Source organism: Halyomorpha halys, unplaced genomic scaffold (genome assembly GCF_000696795.3).
Source record: "Halyomorpha halys isolate HHAL.00 unplaced genomic scaffold, Hhal_1.1 Scaffold290.1, whole genome shotgun sequence".
In the NCBI taxonomy this organism is placed as follows: domain Eukaryota; kingdom Metazoa; phylum Arthropoda; class Insecta; order Hemiptera; family Pentatomidae; genus Halyomorpha; species Halyomorpha halys.
This window is the reverse complement of record NW_027114857.1, coordinates 87,078-106,276: the sequence shown is the minus strand read 5'-3', so window position 1 is coordinate 106,276 and position 19,199 is coordinate 87,078. Positions and strand designations below refer to the sequence as shown.

At 40.9% G+C, this 19,199-nt stretch overlaps 1 protein-coding gene across 1 annotated transcript in view; it reads right to left on the bottom strand.

The window, feature by feature from the left end:
• Nucleotides 1-19,199, bottom strand: part of LOC106680809 (uncharacterized) — a gene marked incomplete at both ends in the record, with an annotated part of 87,865 nt that overhangs the window by 23,897 nt on the left and 44,769 nt on the right. Inside the window, 1 exon segment of the mRNA XM_067051954.1 lies at nt 10,535-10,621. Within this exon segment, the coding sequence (XP_066908055.1) occupies nt 10,535-10,621 (87 nt within the window).

Genomic DNA, 19,199 nt, shown 5'->3' with positions numbered 1-19,199 from the left:
CGTTATATATAACATGCCATGAAGCCACTTTATGCCTCTTCTACTCATGGGGTGCCCTAGTGCGTTGAGAAGCTCATGGCATTGTCGAATTCTCTGCCTGAATGTGATGCGCCCAGGAGCTTCATAGAATTGAAACCACAATCGGAAAGCTACCAACACTACTTCCGACAACTTGTCCAGCACCTGATGCGCCATTGCTGCGTTACTGAAGAGATCAAGTATGGTTATCCATTTATATCCTCTCCTAGTGAAAGTGTCTATCTGTAGATCATTGAGCGGGGGATCTGCGGTAGGTATCTCCTGTGGTCAAGGCAAGAGGACTTGGAGAAGAAGCGAAAAAACAGGTAAAATCGAGGAGAGTTTTGAGGAGTGCACTCACAGAGGGGCGACCACACGTTGGAGAACCACCATGTGAGAGAAGCACGGCGGTTTGCCTATTATACGAGCGAAGAGAGGAGTAAGCTGTCTAATTGACCCTGGGAAACACATTCCTCTGCCGAGAGGCCCTAGAGATGAGTGGTGGAAAGAGGGAACTACAGGTCAGAGTATGTAAATGTCAGTTGGTTAGGCCTTGTAGCATTAAAGGGAAAACAGAAATGGAATTGGGTAACTGGGGGGCTAAGGGAGGAAAGGTAACAGTCCATGTAATGAGGAAAATGCCCCGAGACAACCTGATAATCATTCATTATCACTGATAATCATTGACTACGAGATATTTTGGAAAAGGTGGTAGCGAAAATAATAAATAGTGGGTTTCAGTGGAATATTAGAATTGGAGTGAAGAGGTACAGCTGTCAGAAGCTCGTGTGTGACTGTAAGCAAGAACGGGCGTGATTAACTAGAGGGAGAGTAGGATAAAGGCAATATTGAAGTAATGTGATGATATTTTTTGTAAAGAAGGGGAAGTACCGAGAGCTACAGGAAAAATGGTGCACGAAATCACATTGAAGCAGGATAGGGTGAAGCAAGTGAAGGAGAGGTGATATCTCCAGCCACTTGGTAGACACATTAGGGAAGAAATAGAAAGTTTGCAGAAGCAAGTGATAATTGTGGACAGCACTTCGCCCTACAACAGTCCATTGTGAGCATTACGCAAAAAGAGTGCCTCGGACGAATTCCAGAGAATCGGGGAATTCGACCTCAATCATTCCTGGTGTGTTAAGGTGCCACATCACATCGATATCCTTCATTTTCTTTCGGATCAAGGAGTTGTCGAATTCTCTTCCCCCATCCAACGAGATGTGGCTATTCCAAAACTACCTCCGAAAACCTGTCTCGCAAATGGTGCACCATTGCCGCAAGAGGTCAATCATGGTCACCCATGTTCTTTCTCTCTTGGCGTCCATTCTCTTATTCCACGGTGACCAAGACAACCAACCACTTTTTTACCTAATTTATATAGTATATCCATGTTATATTTGGTTAGGAACACCTTCCAACCTGTAATTCTGGCTGACGCTTCCTTCAGTTTTCGCACCTACTAGAGTGGTTTGTGGTCAGTATATAACTTGAACCTTCTACTGAACACATATGGTCAAAAGTGATCGACAGCCCTCACTATTCCAAGGAGCAGAAGTTATCCTGTACCACTCTTCAACTTTTTCCCTTGCGAATCCTGTTCCTGACTTATGAAAGACCAAACCATTACCGGCCATTTTATCCTCTCCCGGCAAAGTACCACGGCAGTCCGTCGACGCAACCGCATCCCAAAATGAATTTCGAATAGGGCAAATCCCGTAAAAGTGTGTATGGAGTGGTTGTATGCTGTGTCTGCCCGTTCCATGGCGTCATTCAGGTTTCAGTCCCCTTTCTAGCTGGTACGCTCGTCACTCATAGTGCATTGAAGTCACTCTATCCCTCGGCTGCTTTTTGGATGGTGAGGTGCCGAACCACTTCCAATATTCTCATTTCCTCTCTGATGCTTGTATTGTCAAATTCTCTCCCACTGTCGGAAGAAATTCTGTCGGGCACACCATATAATTGGAACAATGTCCGAAGAGCTCGTAAAACCGCCTCCGCTGATCTGTCCTGTACATGCCATAGTCACCTTACTGAATACATTGATGACTATGACTCACATATAGCCTTTGGTGAAAGAATTCACCTGTAAGTCGCTTAGCGGTGTGTTCGCGGTAGAGGTCTCTTCTTGAGCTACACGAGGTTGGTGCCGATCATACTTCGTACTGAGGCACACCTCGCATTTCCCAAGAATCTCCTGGATTGTGCGTTTTCTGCCCCACCTGAAATATTTGCGCCGCAATGCTTGTAAAGTCTCATTCAGCCCATGATGATTAGTTTTTCCTTAGTGATACGCCAACATTTCCTTTTGATGTTCCGGATCTCGCAGGGGGCCTACCATCAACGTGCATCGAATAAACGATCGATCTATGCCAATTTTTTCCATTCTCCATAGCAGTTAGTTCTTTTCCTATAATGTCGCGTTTCCAACATATGAATGGTTAATCTTATGGCGTTGGATTCTTTTCCATTATTGCTCGTGAGAGCCAATCTGCTACTACGTTTTCCTTGCCAGGTTTGTACTTGATGTCCATGTTGTACGGGATCAACAGTTCTTTCCACCTTGTAATTATCACTGACGATTCCTTTAGCTTCCCCACCCATTGGAGGGGCCTATGATCCGTCTGGATCCTAAATCTTCTCCCGAACAAGTAGAATTGGGAATGCTCTATTGACCATATTATTGTCGATAATATGATATATAATTATTATACATAATAATATAAAACCCAGTCGTTCTCATTCAAAGACGCTGTAACGTGTTTCTGCCTCAGTTACACCTTACCTCACTTTCTTATGAGAGCACTGCTCCTAGCGGGTACTCACTAGCGTCTGTCGTGAGCATGAACTGCTTTTGTAAGTCAGGAAACGCAAGTATTGGTTCCTTCTGCTACTGATCAATACATTTTCTTATATTTTCTTCAATGGCCCGATCTTACACCCTACTGAGATATGGTGTGTACTAGAAAATGTATTCGCTTTTGTACCAGCAACGACTCCTCTCGAGATAGTTTTAGTCCGCATTCTCGCATCCACTGAAAACGTTCTTTAAGTGTTTTATATGGTCTATAATCAATTTACTAAACACCAGCAGGCCATCCAGGTAAATCTGGCGTACTGTATCATCTATACCTCTCAAAAATTCGTCTGTTAACCTTTGAAATGTAATGTTCGCGTTCTTCAGATCAAATAGCATTCTCCTAAATTCTTAGTGCACTCGTTCGAAAGTAAAAGCCGTTTTGTGTTGGTTCTATGGGTGCATACGAATCCGGTGATACCTTGCTTTCAAGTATAAGATGCAAAAGATTTTAGCCCCTCCTAGTCTGTCAAGAATATCCTCAAACCTCAGTATCCGATACTTATCAGTGACGGTATTATCATTGACCTTATGTTAATCAATGACCACCCTATATATCATCCATTCTCACCTGGCGTAGGCTTCTTCCACTATGAACTATTATTGGGTGACATACTGTCTACAATGAATCCTTGTCTTCTAAAGTTTTCAATTTCGTCTCTAATGTTCTTCCGGAGTGCCTGTGTGTATCTTCGTTCCCACCATATGTCACTCTTTCCTGCTTTAGTGGAATCTCATGAACCGTCCTTTCTTTTGAACTCAATACCTCTCCTTCATTAAAAAAAATAACGTCAAATCTGTTGTAATGGCGTTCAATTCTCCACCTGCGTTACTGCCCCTACTCGCGCCTTCCCGTCTGCTATTGTTTTTGCATTGCATCTGCACTTCGTCCGATTTTAATATTCCATTTCCCATTACTATTCTTTTATTATCTTAGCCCCCACTCTTATTTTAGCAGCAACTTCCCTAAAAGATCACAACCAATAATCACCTGATCAATGATAATCCCTAAGCATCCTACTCACTACATGAATTGTTGAAATGCCCCTTTAGCCCCTCACTGGCCCAGTCCTATCCTCTATACTGCATGATCCACCCAGAGTGATTAATTTACATTTGCAAACCTTTACTTGGAGTGTCCACACCTCACCGCTAATAAGTACTTCTCTACAAGAAATGGTGTTTGAACTGCTCGTGTCCACCAGACAGCTTACTCCCCCGTTCAGTCGGATAAAAGACAAACTGCCCTGCTCCCCTTTCACGTGATAGATTGTCAATGTGCGGTCACCTCCCTGCTTACATCCTCCTCAGATCTCACGTGTCTTCCTTCCTCCTAGTCCTCGCCTCTACGTGCTTTCTCAGCTCCTTAACTCACGACCATTCCTTTGTTCATCCACTTCGTCTTCAGTTTCTGTTACTCCTGAAATTTCCGCCACCTCACTTGACATCAGTGAACCCGACAGAACTAAATTTTAGTGTGTTTCTTATGTTATTGTAATGTTCACTACTTTTATTAAATTTACTTATTATTTCTGAACTTGTTGATCTCTCCTTTTATCGTCTATTTTTCAATACACATACAGCACAAAGTATTATCATTATTTTCCAATTACTCCTTTGTCTTACTAACTTTGTATTCTGTTTCTTTTTGCTTCTTTTTTTGACTTACATGTTACATTAGTTCAATATTTTCTTTCCATTTTTAAATTATTATTATTAAATTAAATTATTCATATTTCAAAGTTTCTTTGCATTATATAACTTTACATTTTTATTTTAATAATTATGTTATTTTACTCACATATTTAATTACTTATATAAACCTTTTATTTCCCGCTTCTTTCATTATATTATTTTTATCTATATTCATTCTGTACAATTATTTAAGGCTATAAATTCTGGCCGAAACGTTGGCACTAGTAAATAAGTTTTTTAATTTATTTGTGTTATTCTCTGACCGCACCTCCATCTATCTTCTCATAAATATTATCCACGGTGGACTATCTTTTTTTGTTTTTTTATTTCTCTAGACATGAGAAAAATAAACTAAAACAATATAGTGATTACAATGATAAATTTAGCATTGAAATATTTTGACAAGGAAATCAAAATTTACCTAAAGAAAAAAAAATTAAAAACATTTTTATTAAAATTAAAATTATTTTAATTTTAAAAATGTTGTATTCTCATTTTGGAATTCCACTTTAGTATTGGTGAAAAAATAAAAAATATCAAAAATGCGTGGAAATACGTAGAGCAAGCAGACAAACTTTGCGGCTCTGGTAGCATCAACGTCTAGGGAAGTGGGGGTAAGCTGCCACTTCCTCTGGCCTAGCAATTACAAATCTCGCGGCTATAATCCTAAATCGTATTTTTCTCTTTACGATCATCCTATGCTACCAAAAATTAATCTGTTTGCGTATACTAATGTTTTATTTGCTTGTGGTCAAGTGCCTATAAGCTCACTTTTTTTGATTTACAAATAATAACAAAGATAAATTTTTTAAATCCTTAAATAATTACAACAAAAATTAATGAAACAATTTCAGTAACTTCTATGGGGCTCTAGATGGTAAATCCATTTACAGATGGGAAATTTATTATTCCGTATTCAGATGAGAAGAAAAGTAAATTTGCCCCCGAAAGTGCTGCCATCTCTTGAAAAAAAACTTACTAAAAATCGGTACAGTTTGCCTTAAAGTTAATACACTAACAAGTGTCTGCCCCCCCCCCCCCTGTGGATTAAAGTTGATTTGATATATAAATATAACTTAAGCATCGTCGATTGAAAAGGGCATGAAATAACTCTCACGGGTTCCAGAAATAGAATGCACTTCATTGAATCCAGTACTTCTATATATACATGTCAATCAGCTGTTCAACTTGATCAGCTGATACGGCCGGTCAGCTGTTATCGTGCTTCGGCCGTAACTCCCGGCTGTTTTAAATTTTAAACTGTTCAATGTGGACAGTCTCCTCTTTCTAGGTTTTTTGACGCTTTCTATTGTAACGATATTATGTTCTCGAATGATGATCACTCTAAATGGGCCTTCATACCTTTGTAGCTCCTTCCCTCTATTAGCCCCCACTTTCCTATATACCACTGTGCCAATATTTGTTCCACCCATCAGGTCTCGGACATTCAAGTTATGTTTGGCCACTATTCTACTTTTTCCTGCAAATCCTGCCCCTGACTTTTGCAAGGCCATCACATTACTGGGCATATCATCTTCACCCGGCAAAGTACCACGGTTGTCCCGTCGACGTCCCCTCATTCCAAAAAGAATTTTGAATGGGGCAAACCCCGTGACAGTGTGTATGGAGTGGTTTATACTGCCACTACCCGTTCCATCGCGTCATCAGGCTCTAGTCCTCTTTCTAGCTGGTGGTCAGTGTGCTATGAAGCCACTCTATTCCTCCGCAGCTCTGTGGATGTTGAGGTGCCACACCACTTCCAATATTCTCATTTCCTCTCTGATGGTGCGTTGTCATAAAATTGAAATGGATGCCATAAAATTGAAACCATGTCCAAAGGGCTCGTAAAACCGCCTACGCCGATCTGTCCTGCACCGGGTATACCATGGCCACCTTACTGAATATATCAATAATTATGAACCACTTATAGCCTTTCCAGGTAAAAGAATCCACCTGTAAGTCCCTAAGCAGCGCATTCGCGGTAGGGGTCTCTTCTTGAGCTGCACAGGGTGGGAGCCGATCATATTTCGTCCTGAGGCACACCTCGCATTTCCCAGGAATCTCTTGGTTTGTGCGTTTCATGCCACACCAAAAATATTTACGCCGCAATGTTTGTAGAATCTCATTCAGCTCACGATGGTTAGTTTTTCCTTGGTGATAAGCCAAGGTTACCTCCTTTTGACTTTCCGGGTCTCTCACATCTACCATTGATGTGCATCGAATAAACAATCGATCAACGCCGATCTCTTCCGTTCTCCATAGCCGCTGGATCTTTTCCCATACCGTCATATTTCCAACAAGTGGTGGATCTTACCGGCTTTGAATGCTTGTTTCAGCGCTCTGCATATTTGGTCCTCTTTAACACCCGGTTGTGACCAGATAGTCAAAATGATCCTACCACCGTCCTTGCTCTGTTCCATCTACAGCAACCCCGCGGTTTTTGTTTTCCAAATAATCTGGTACCTCTTGTTGTTTATAATATCCTCCATTTCCGTCAGTCATCGTTCGATCTTCCTTCTGCGGACATTTCCTCTCTAATCTGGTTCTCTGGTGAGGATGATTGTTGATCTACTTCCGGAATCCTCTCCCTCAAGAACTGCCTTCCAACTCCGGATGTTTCTCCATGGTCATCTTCTCGCACGCGAAAGTCAATCTGCTACGTTTTCCTTGCCAGGTTTGTACGTTATGTCCATGTTATACTGCCTCAACAGTTCCTTCCACCGTGTGACTCTCACGTACGATTCCTTTAACTGCGCAACCCATTGGAGGGGCCTGTGGTCCGTCTGAACCCTAAATCGTCTTCCAAACAAGTAGGATCGGAAATTCTCAGAAATTTCCTACACAATTCACAGTAGTTCTCGTTCTAAGACACTGTAACGTGCTTCTGCCTCTGTGAGTCTTCTACTAGCGTATGCCACAGGACTTTCTCCTACCTCACCCTACAGTGATAGCACCGCTCCCTTTGCTTCTGGAAGTCGGGAAACGCCAGTACTGGTTCCTCCTGCAGCTGGTTTGTACATTTACGAATATTGCTCTCAATGGCTGGCATCATTATTATCAACTACCTTTTTTTAACAAATTATTAAGGGGTACCAGATATTCCGCCATATCAGGGATGAACCGACTATATAAGTTTAATGCCCCTAACAACCTCTCGATTCCCTTTATGTCGGTCGGCACTGCCATCCGATGTAAGGCCGCTACCTTCTGCACATCCGGTCTTACCCCCTCCTTCTGAGATATGGTATGTCCTAGAAAATTTATCTGTTTTTCTCCAAGCAATTACTTCTCCCGAGATAGTTTCAGCCCAAAGTATCGCATCCTCTCGAACACTCTCTGTAGATGCTTCACATGGTGCTTATCCGATATACTAAATACTAGGAAGTCATCCATGTAAACCTGGAAAACTGCTTCATCTAACCCTCTCAAGAATTCGTCCTTCAACCTCTGGAATGTAATGGCCACGTTCTACAGTCTAAACGGCATCGGCGTAAATTTGTAATGCCCTCTTTCGAAAGTAAAAGCAGTTTTGTCTTGGTCCTTTGGGTGTATACGAATCTGGTGATACCCTGCTTTCAAGTCTAAGGTACTAATGATTTTAGTCCCTCCTAAAATCTGTCAAGGATATCCTCAAACCTCAGTATCGGGTACTTTTCATCATCGGTATTCTCATCGTAAGTTCGATAGTCGATGACCACCCAATATTTTTCCTCGTTTTCACCTGGCAAACCTTTATTCCGAACTGCCCATTACGGACTATTATAGGGTGACGTGCTGTCCACAATGATTTCTAGTCTTCTTAAGTTCTCAATTTCCTCTCTTATGTGTTTCAGGAGTGCCTGTGGGCATCGTCGTTCTTTAACATATGTCACTCTTTCCTGCTTTAGTGGAATCTCATGAACTGTCCTTCCTGTTGCACCCAATACTTCTCCTTCATTATAAAAAATGTCGTCAAATACTGCCCCTACTCGCGCCTTCGCGTCTGCTATTTCATGAAACAGATTACTCCTCCGTTCACTCGGATTATAGGCAGACCGCTCTGCTCTCCTTTCACGTGATAGCTTCTCAATGTGCAGTCGCCTCTCTGCTTATATCCTCCTCAGATCTCACGTGTCTTCTTTCCTCCTGGTCCTTGCCTTCATCCGCTTCCTCGGCTCCTTTGCTTACGACCATTTCTTTGCTCATCAACTTCGTCTTTCGTTTCTGATGCTCCTGAAACCTCCGTCGACTCACTTGACGATCCGCTCAGTCTCTGCCGAAGGATTTCCTCCTTACTTCTTGGGCATTGACCTCCATTGCCTCGCCCTCGACCATATTCCTTCTTCGGTATATGTATGGGCATTGCTGGGCGATGTGTCCTTCGTTTCCACACTCGAAATACAGAGTCCGGAGAAACTGGGCCACCAGGTTCCCACTTTGACCGCAACTATGACACTTGCAGTCTTCTCGGCGGCTGCTGGTTCTTGATTTTGCTTCTCCTGATCTTCTGTCACTGTTCATTATTTTCTCCAAACCGCTATACTTGCACTCTCTTCTTCTAAGGGCGTCGGAGTAGTCCTTGGCCGATTGTACAAAATCCTCTTCCATCCAGGTTCTTCAACATCCATTCTGGATTCCTGTTCCTGGGCACTTGTGTTTATAAGTTCCTAAGAACATTCTACGAATGACTCTCGCCATTCCCCCCTTCTCCCCCAACTCTTTTAGTAACTGAATATTTAATACATTGGATAGGAATTGCATTCGACCATGTACCTGAACTGCCCATCAGACTGTCTTCATTTCTTTGTCTCTCTAATTGTCATAAATATGTCCTCCTCCAAATTCTTTCTTAAATCTTGCCTTGATCACTCTGCAGGGTGTCTCCTCATCCGCTTGAATTTGATTAAGTATACTTCTTTTCACCCTGCAAATGACTGCTGCCCTTAACCACTCCACATCCTCACTGTCGAGCAGGTGTTCGGCTGTCTTCGCATCTATTCGACTAATCAGTCGGTCACCCCCTTTCAAGAAATGGCTTAACTGCTCAGTGAACCTTTCAAGGTCAGAAACTGCCATTCTTAAGTCCTGGGCGGTTGCTGTGCAGACTTTGATCCATTCCAGCGTCGTGACATGAGCTTGCGCTAGTAATATTTCTGGTAGTGGCTGAATCTCTGCTGGAGGTGGGTTGTTGGTTAAGTTCAGACCCTCAAGGTTTACAACTGCAGCTCTCACTATTCTGCTATTGGTCATAATTCAGAGAGAACAAAGAAAAAAGAAATTTTTTAGCACCGCTTAAGTATCGTCAAGTGAAAACAGTGAAAAGAGCATAAAATGACTCTCACGGGTTCCAGAAATAGAATGCTCTTTATTGAATCCAGTTCTTCTATACATACATGTTGATCAGCTGTTCGACTTGATCAGCTGATACGGCCTGTCAGCTGTTATCGTGCTTCGGCCGTAATTTATATATATATATATATACAGATTCGTTAATCCAGAAATCTAACTTTCTCTAAATTTTATCCTCATAAATTGTGAATAAAATTTGTCAATAAATGAATAACAAATCAGCATACAATAAAGGGCTTGACATAATAAAATACGTACCGGTACCTTGAAGTTGTACAACTGGTATTGTTTATACTTTATCCAAGTTGAAAATCACATAAAAGGAAAAAAGAAGAAGTTAAGCAAGGATGTATGGAAATGAAATATTAGAAGTTATAAGGAGAAAATCATAAAAAAAATAAATCATTTTTACCACTCTATGATTACTTAGACATATTACTATCCCGTGAAATAATCTAAATTAATTTAACACCAAGTAAGCTTAATCTTCTATATTCTTAAGCTAAGAAGGAATTATACTTATATCAATTCATTCCCTACATGCTTAATATACGTGAGTTATCTTAAATCTGATAATATCAAAAGAAAAACGAAATAAATCAAAGAAAAAATAAAATATAATAGTAATCATACAACCTTTAACCTTCTAGCTTTAGCCTTCCTTTCCGCTAAACTGTCCATTCTGGATGTTCCCAAAGAATTGCCATTTTCATCAATGGATTTCTGGGAGAAAAAAACACAACATATAAATCAAAAATATATAAAGCAATAAAACTAAGCCAAGAGATTGTTTACAATAATCTAAAAATTATTTGGGAAAATTATCAGAACATTTCAGATAGATATTAAAAAAATGTCTAATAAAATGATAAAAACAATACGGGGTCAATACAGTCCCAACGAGCATAATGCCTGAAAATTTAATTAAATCAGATGAACGCTTTCATTTATTATGTTCAATAGAAAAGTTGACTAAATGCCGACAAACACATATGTATACATCCAGATTTGATCTGGATCACCAAAAATATAGTTCAGTGACGCCAACCTCACCTTTCTCAATGCGTTGACGGGATATAATTTTTTAAAGGTTTTCCTTTATGGTGAGGAAACCACATTTTTTCATTAACGTGAGAATTTCTGAACTTTGTCCCCATTTACAGATTCTAGCAAGAATGTTTTATAAGATAGGAAACATGTCTAGAGAAATATCGCTTCGTTAAACGGTCATAGAGGCCAAAGTGAGATTAACAAAATAAAAACAAATAATTTTCAAAAATACTTAATAGGTTTTCACGCAATAATTTTTCAATATAAAACCTTGATGATTTTACGAAAGTTCCTTTATTTTATTAGCTTGTCAACGATATACTTATAAAAAGATTTTTTTTTTCACTACCTTTCTAGTGACTTCTGACATACGGGGGGGTTGGTTATCTACCGAGTACTATTCTATTCTAATACAATGGTGGGGGGTCAAGTTTTCATTTCAGAAATCAAAGTAGACTCCCTAGGCCGGATTCCAACTGGCGCTACTGCAGTTCTCAGGTTGCATCCCTTTCTCATGGCCTACTATAACCCCTTATTAAAATTTATGTATGCCTAATTCCACATCACACTGTGTGGCAAATCAGGAGCCAAATCTAGAAGTATCCAACAAAAAACCTTAACTTCATTTATCCAGAGTTAAAGATTAATAAATGTAGATGTTTTTCTAGAAGTGAAAAATAAATTCTTTTCGCTATTAGGTCCGCCCCTAGTCCCTCTTAAGGTGGATCCACATGTTGGCCGCTCGCCACGAATCGGAGGCTTGTACAAATGCTCGGTAAACAAAGAGCGGACCATCCACATGTCAGTGTTATTCAGAGAGGCAAGCATGGCGGACGTACAAGTGGTTTCAGTACTGGGATTATATTATTTTTATTACAAAAAAAAGAAAATGAAAGGAGATTAGATATAAATAATAAGATTAAATATAAAACTTATTATAAACAGTAACAACAAACACCTTCAAACTCCTAACAGCTCTCAGCTGCAACTAGACAAAGAACAATGGTGGAGACGCTACACTAGCGCTCTCACGAACCCCTTTGATTTGTGTCCAAAAAACCGACTCTCGACGGATCGGCAACGAGCTTAGGCCAACTCGTACAAGCCACCCATCCACATGCTCGCGCATGTCTGAGTTCGCCATGGCTTGGCCAACATGTAGAGGCCCCTTTACAATAGATTTATTGATACCAAACTAAAATGTTTAAAATAAATTTATCTACTTAAGGATGGTGCAATAGAACTAAACTACCTTGAAAAGTTTTTGAACGCTTCCAGTTCAACGAAAAAAACAAAGATTTCTAAAAAAAGTAAATACAAAACTTTAATTTCCTTTTTTCGTGTTAATCAGAGCACAGTTCATATAACATTTGTACTTTCAAATGAGGTGTTGAATTGCCTACTGGTCTCAGATCTTCCAATCCTATATTCAACGTATTCAATACTCAATTAAAAACTTTTTTTTTCCCAGAAGTTGTGAGGACTTTCGAAATTAAACTTGGTAGGTCCTAACTATGGTAAATTCCGTTACTTTTAGTAGTGAAATAGACTTTGTAGCCTCTTCCAGCACACTTAACTCTGAGATTTCCAATAGAAAATATCCCTTTCAATCGAGGATTCTCCAAGAGAATCTATTACTAATCCTAAATCAAGTTTATATTAGTAATTTTTCTGATCCAGCGCGCCCTGTCCAAGGAGGCGTATTTTTATGCAACATTATAAGTCGGCTCAGCCGAATTAGCCAAGTGAATTTTAGGAGTCACCCTCGTGGGTGATATAATATAAGAACCTTATTGTTATAGGGGAACTATTAAAATATTAGGGAGAACAGGTGGTAGGATCATCCGCCAACCCCCATGTGAAGATAATGCGAGGACTTGCATTTGGGGCTCTAAAGACTTACAGGTGCTGCTACTCCCTCACATGAATATGAGAGATACCACAACATTGGCATTAACAATCAAGGTTGGTATAAATAAGATTAAAATGATAATAGGATCTTTTTATGTTCTAGATCCCCCCTAACAATATTTGGAAACACTTCTCCGGTACTCCAGAGAGGTAGATTTACCACTCTTAGTTGGCGGAGATATCAATGCTCACCACTTGTGGAGAAGCACAAACACCTATGAGCGTGGTAAAACTTTGTAATTTATAGCCTCAATTGATTTAACAGAGGTGGCGAAGCAACTATTCTTTCCGGATCAAAAGGCGAGGTTTTAGACATAACATTAGCCTCAAGCCGAATTAAAAGCCTTTATAAAGATTAGGTCATAATAATTGTATGATCATCGGATGATCTCGTTTAAGATATAAGTTGAAAAGCCTCGTCTCTCACTGAAAAGAAACCCGAGAATTAAAGACTGGAATCTTTTCATGGAAAGGCTGGAAAGTGTTTCATCCAACATGGTGGGAAGACTTTTCAGGTCGCAATTAGATATGAAATCCAGCATTCTGGAAAGAGCTGTTATATCAGCCTACGAGGAGGCTTGTCCACTGAGAATGAAATCCAGTTAAAGTAAGATGGTAGTTAACTGAACTGACTAAATTACAAAAAGACTTAGGAAAAGTCTATAATAAGGCTTAAAAGACAAAACTAGATGTGGACTGGAATTCATACTGGACCGCCTCTAATAAGTATTAAAGGGAACTAAGAAGACACAAAGGGATGGTTGTAAGTTCTGGAGCAATAAAGAAAGCACGCCAGAAGCATGGTGTAAGTTCTGTAGTAATAAAGAAAGCACGCCAGAAGCCTTTCGACACAGAAAGCTAAAAGGAGTAATGGGCAACAACCATTATAATATAAGGTACGCTAAGGGAACTAGATGGAAAGTGGACCTCCGGCCTAGAGGAAACCTTGTGTCATTTAATGGAAATAGACTTTTCAAGTTACCATCATAGAAATTTAGACAACCCATCCATCATGGACTCCATCAGAGAAGAATACAATTAAGAAGAAGACTGGTCGTTAGCGGAGTCTATCGTTACGGATGGGGCCATTAGGTGGGGTCTGGGGGAGCTCGAGCCATATAAGGCCCCAGGTACAGACGGTATTCTCCCATGCATGCTCAAAGAAGGACTTAATGCTCTACTACCCCATATTAGCGCATTACTTACAACCTTCCTGGCATTGGGATATATACCAGAGTCACCTATAAGCTTATCCTTCTTCCTATTTAAGATTCTGGAGAAGTAGGTAGAAATGTATATAATAAGCAAGGTGCTGCTAATTAATTCTCTTCACCCAAGAAGGCTTATAAGACAAATACATATCTTCAGGGAAGATTGAAAAGTTCTTAATACATAAGAAGCCTGCTTTAGGACTCTTTTTCGATGAAGAAGGGGCATTTGACAAAACAAGGCTTCAGGCATTCTGTAAAGCCTTATTAGACAATTCTGCCCCGAATGCGATAGTTATTTGGGTCAATTTGTTACTAGGGTCAAGGTTACTATCGTGCCTAGTTAAGGACAGCCTATTGAGAAGACTTAAGGACGCTGGGATATTTGTTAGCTGAAGATGAAATGATCCTCACCATAGGAGAGTTCATGAATTCTAATCTTAAACTAAGGCAAGTCGCATGTAATGTTGGACAGATATGGAACACTGAAATGCAGCTTTCAGTAAACCCATCAAAGACAGGGTTAATTCTGTTTCTCCAAAATGCGGAAGTTAGATACCTTTCTAACGCTGACTTTCTTTGGTAATCAACTCCAATTCAGTCAAAATGTCAAATACCTCGGTATTTTTTTTTTCTTTTTTTTTCTGACCTTCATTTAAAATACATATATATAAGTTATGGTTGGACAAGGCCTGTATACAACACTAATCCTAACTCCCCATGTAAATAAACCTCAATAATGTCTATAAGGAGCATCACAGAGATAATAAAGCAGTATCTTTCTAGTAAGCGTGCGGTTTAATTCTGCTCCTTCTTTTCCTTTTTCTTCAACCCTTTCAGTCCAAGTGCTCGTAAGTGGTGCCGAAACCCGGATACTGATTGAATATTTTTCACTGAATGAAGATTTTTTTTCCTAAAATTAAGATTCTAAATCTTAATTTTTTAAAAATCTAAATCTTTTTCATTAAAACTCCACAGTTTGAATATATATATATATTTTTTAACTGTTCTCTCATCCGGGATTTTTTTTTTCTTTTTTCCTCCGGCTTTCTTTTTACTGACCAACATGGTTAATGGTGATGGTCAGCCACCATAACAGCCCGCATTGAGGCAGCCAGTGCTACCTCCACTACCAGAGACCACTCTTGCGGCTGCTCACGCCAATATTATAGCTAAAATGAAAGTGAGAGCAGTAACCTCTAAGGATATTAGAAAAGCCATCTCAGACTTGGAGCGGTTCTCAGGCGAAATCGGTGAGTTAAATCACTTTATTAAAGGTGGAGATCGCATCATGGATAGGTTGGCAGCCAAGGTCTCAGAGGAGTTGCTGGACAAGAACGACGCGATTTCCCTCAAGGCAGCACTCATATGCCGGGTCAAGCGAAGTGTTTTGAACCATATTCAGGCAGACGAGGAAACAGCATGCCCAGGAGTGAAGGAAAGATTAAAGAAGGCCTATGGAGGAGCCAGATGGTCCCCGGAGGAATACATTTTCTACATGCTGCGGGAGAGGAGAAAGCATGGGCAGTCTAATGGACAGTACGCAGCCACGCTGTTAGGACAGTTTAATCTGACCACAGAAAAGATGAGAGAGACTCTTGGAGCAGACATTATCAGTTGAAAGATGAATTTTATCGACTCCATAATGAAGGTGCAACTAGCTAAGGAGACGAATAAAAGAGAAGGTTCACCACGGGACCGCACTTTCGTAGAATGTGCTCAAGACATGATCGACACGAGCGCTAGAAAGGAGGATGCAAGGATGGATGTCGATGATGGAGGATGGAACAGAGTACTGTACCACTGCACGAGGAATCCATCAACACCATGGAAGAGAAGAGAAAGGCGGCCGAACCAGGGCAGAATACGCAATGGAGGAGGGAAAGAAAACAGGAAGTGCCATGGGTGTGGAAAAGTAGGACACCTGGTGGCCTAATGCCCCTGCACTAGGTGCTTTGAGTGCGGCAATGAAGGCCACATAGCACGACAGTGGCCTTATATGTACAAAAGGGCAGAGACGGGACCAGGGGAACCGATGGAAATAAATTTCCAGCGGATACGGCGGAAAAGACAGGAGGAGTATAGACCTAGTGAGTCCTCTAGTGAAACCTCAGAAGCATCAGAAGCCTCAGGAACAAAGGGGGAAGGAAGAGGAGGACGGAGTAATAAACCGCCAAGCAGTAGATGGTGCCAAGTAAGTGAGGGAAGGAGATCAAGGCAAGAGAGTTGAAGTGGGTGCCAGGAGAGGGGCGACCGCACATAAGAGATTTTCAACATCAAAGGAGAGATCAGCGGTCTGCCTATCATCAAGGTGAGCGGTGTGAGATGCCTCATGGACACTGGGAGCTCCGACACCATCTTTTTTTTTTTTTCCTTCCTGGCATTGCTACCATACGGGGTTCGGCAACAGTGAGCTAGTGCGTTAGGATTCCGCATGCCACTCGGTTGAGTGCCTTAAGATGGGGCTACACCTTATCCACCAGCATCCGTCCGGTACGTCCAGCACGCCTGGTCCGCATCCATCCGGCTGTCACCTCCAGTCCGCAGCCTAGTCCAGCCCTCCTGGTCTCAAACTGCTTCTTCGCTGTCCTCTCCATCTTCATCTTCCATTGGTGGCTCGCCAACCGCTGGCGGCCGAGCCCTTCCCAATGTAAAGTGCGTTGGCCCTACAACTTCCCTCCACCCGTAAATGAATTCCCTGAAGTACGGGTAATTATCCTCTTCCATCAGTAGAGGGAAGTCCGACTCGGCGAGGGCGAAGATCCCGCATTTTCTTGACAACCTGGCACGGTGTCCTTCCATCGCGGTGCAGTCCAATACCACGTGCTCTGCTGTTTCAGGGACCCCACAAGCCTCTCCTCATCCTCACTCCGAGGTATGTCACCTCCTCACCCAGCCCCACCTTCTCTCCCTGTATGTCCAGAGTGATAGGGTGAGCCCTGTCCGTGGAGCCTTTTAGGAGTATGGCCTGAGGCTTAGCTGCGGCCATACTTAAACTTCTCCTCACGCACCACTCTCCAACCAGACTGGCACATCTCTCCGCTTCGTTCTTCAATCTAATCTGGCTCTGTTATTCCCAGCCAAGATGACTGCCAGGTCGTCGACGTAGGCCGTGGCAAGGAACCCTCTATTTTGTAGTTCCTCCAACAACTCATCGAACACCAACATCCACAGGGCCGGCCCGAAAACCGAACCCTGCGGGCAGCCTCTCTCGACCTCGGAATAGCTACCCTTGATCTTCACACTCCTCTTACTAAGGTAACTACTCACAAGGGAGTATAAGTTGCTGGGGGTGTCGAACTCTTGCAACCGCTGGAATACGCGCGGCCACCAAACACTATCGAAGGCGGAGGATATGTCGAACAGTATCATCAAGACATATTTCTCCGCCCTCCCTTCTACATCCTCACGCACTCTCAGCAGCGTATCTGTTGTTCCCTTGCCACGGGTCGAGCCGTAATGCCGTGGGTGACTCGAAGCTCTATAACGACTATCTGGTCAACGCCAGGAGTGGGGGAAGAGCAGATATGTAGAGCACTGGAGGATGCGTCGAAGGCGGGAAGGAAGTATTACCTGTATGTAGGAAACCCCGTAATTTGGGAAAAAAAAGTGCCTGTGGCAGACGGAACAATTGGGGGTAGACAGGACCTTCATTCGTTGTACGCGACTAGTCGATACACTACGAGGCGTAGTGAACAAAAAAAAGAAGTTACGCTTGCCTAACACCAGGGCAAGACAAACCACAGAGGGATAGCGGAGACGATACAGGCACTGCGGCGGAAATACTTCTGGTGGGGTATTAAACGAACGGTTCAGGAGGTCATAGGAAACTGTCAAGTGTGTCTGAGGACTAAATAGTTCCAATAACTCATAAGTTTTATATATATGTATATAGTTACGGAGTGAGTCAACTGTTATTTCGATATCAGCTGATCGAATGTATATAGAGAGATGTAACAAAGCAGTATTTTATAGCAGTTCAAGTGAGTCAGATCTTATTCCTTCTTCTCTTTTTAACATTTTGCTTTTGCCAATACTTATGTTATATATATTGTAATAATTCAAAAATTATTTAAAATAAATAAAAAGGAAAATTGATAGTTTTAACTTAACTCTCATATCTAAGGTTGGCTCAGGTTAAAATGAAAGCTTCAATATTAAATAGATAGTAGAATTTTATTTTAATTTTATAGCATGATTGACTCTTAATCTCAGGGCGGGTTTCTAGGCAATCAGAACAATCAACTTTATTATTAACTACCTTTACAAATATACTTAAAATTCTAGGTTGTACAACACTAACCAATTGATACAATCTTCTTTTGATGATGGAAGGTTTTCTTTTTCTTCTTTCTCAACAAACTAACACTTGCTGTAAACAATCTTTCAGCAAAAAAATACTGACTTTGAACAAAACCTTGGTTTTCCAAAAGTTTTCAACTCACTTCTCATCCACCGAAGTGTGTAGTTTGGCGATCCGAACAAGGAGTCCCTTATTCTTCTTGGGTGACTCTTCGATGTCTTCTTTTTCAAGATGTCCACTCTTGAGCTAGAAAAGAGATGATGAGGAACTCCTCATCCAGGAAAGATCATTCCCCGCCCGCGCCTAAGCAACGAATACCTCTCACAAACCATGATCTTTTTCTCGATGTTCAAAGTGAACATGGATTGTAGCACAACAGTTTTGAGTTTTTGTATGTGATTTTCTTTATGAACATTATTCTTTAACACTTATTCTTAACTTATATTTTTTCTTAAATGTATTGTAATTTCAATTATGATGGGAAGTTAAAATAAAGTTTTTAAAATATTTGAATCTTCTCGACATGGCTGCGATTCAACGGACTTTTTGCAAGACAATACCACCATCTTGGCTTTAACGATATCTTTTGTGACTGCATATATTACTGAGCGAAATTAGTTAGCTTTCTTTTAAGTTTTATACTACAAATAAAATATTGAAATGGAACATAAAATCAAACATACCAAAAAACAATTTATATATAAAAATAACTAATTACTCATAAAAGAGGATATTACAATATATTGTAATATGCTCTTTTTGAGTAAATAGTATATTTTGATGTATAAATGGTTTTAATATGTTTTATTTTATGTATCATTTTAATATT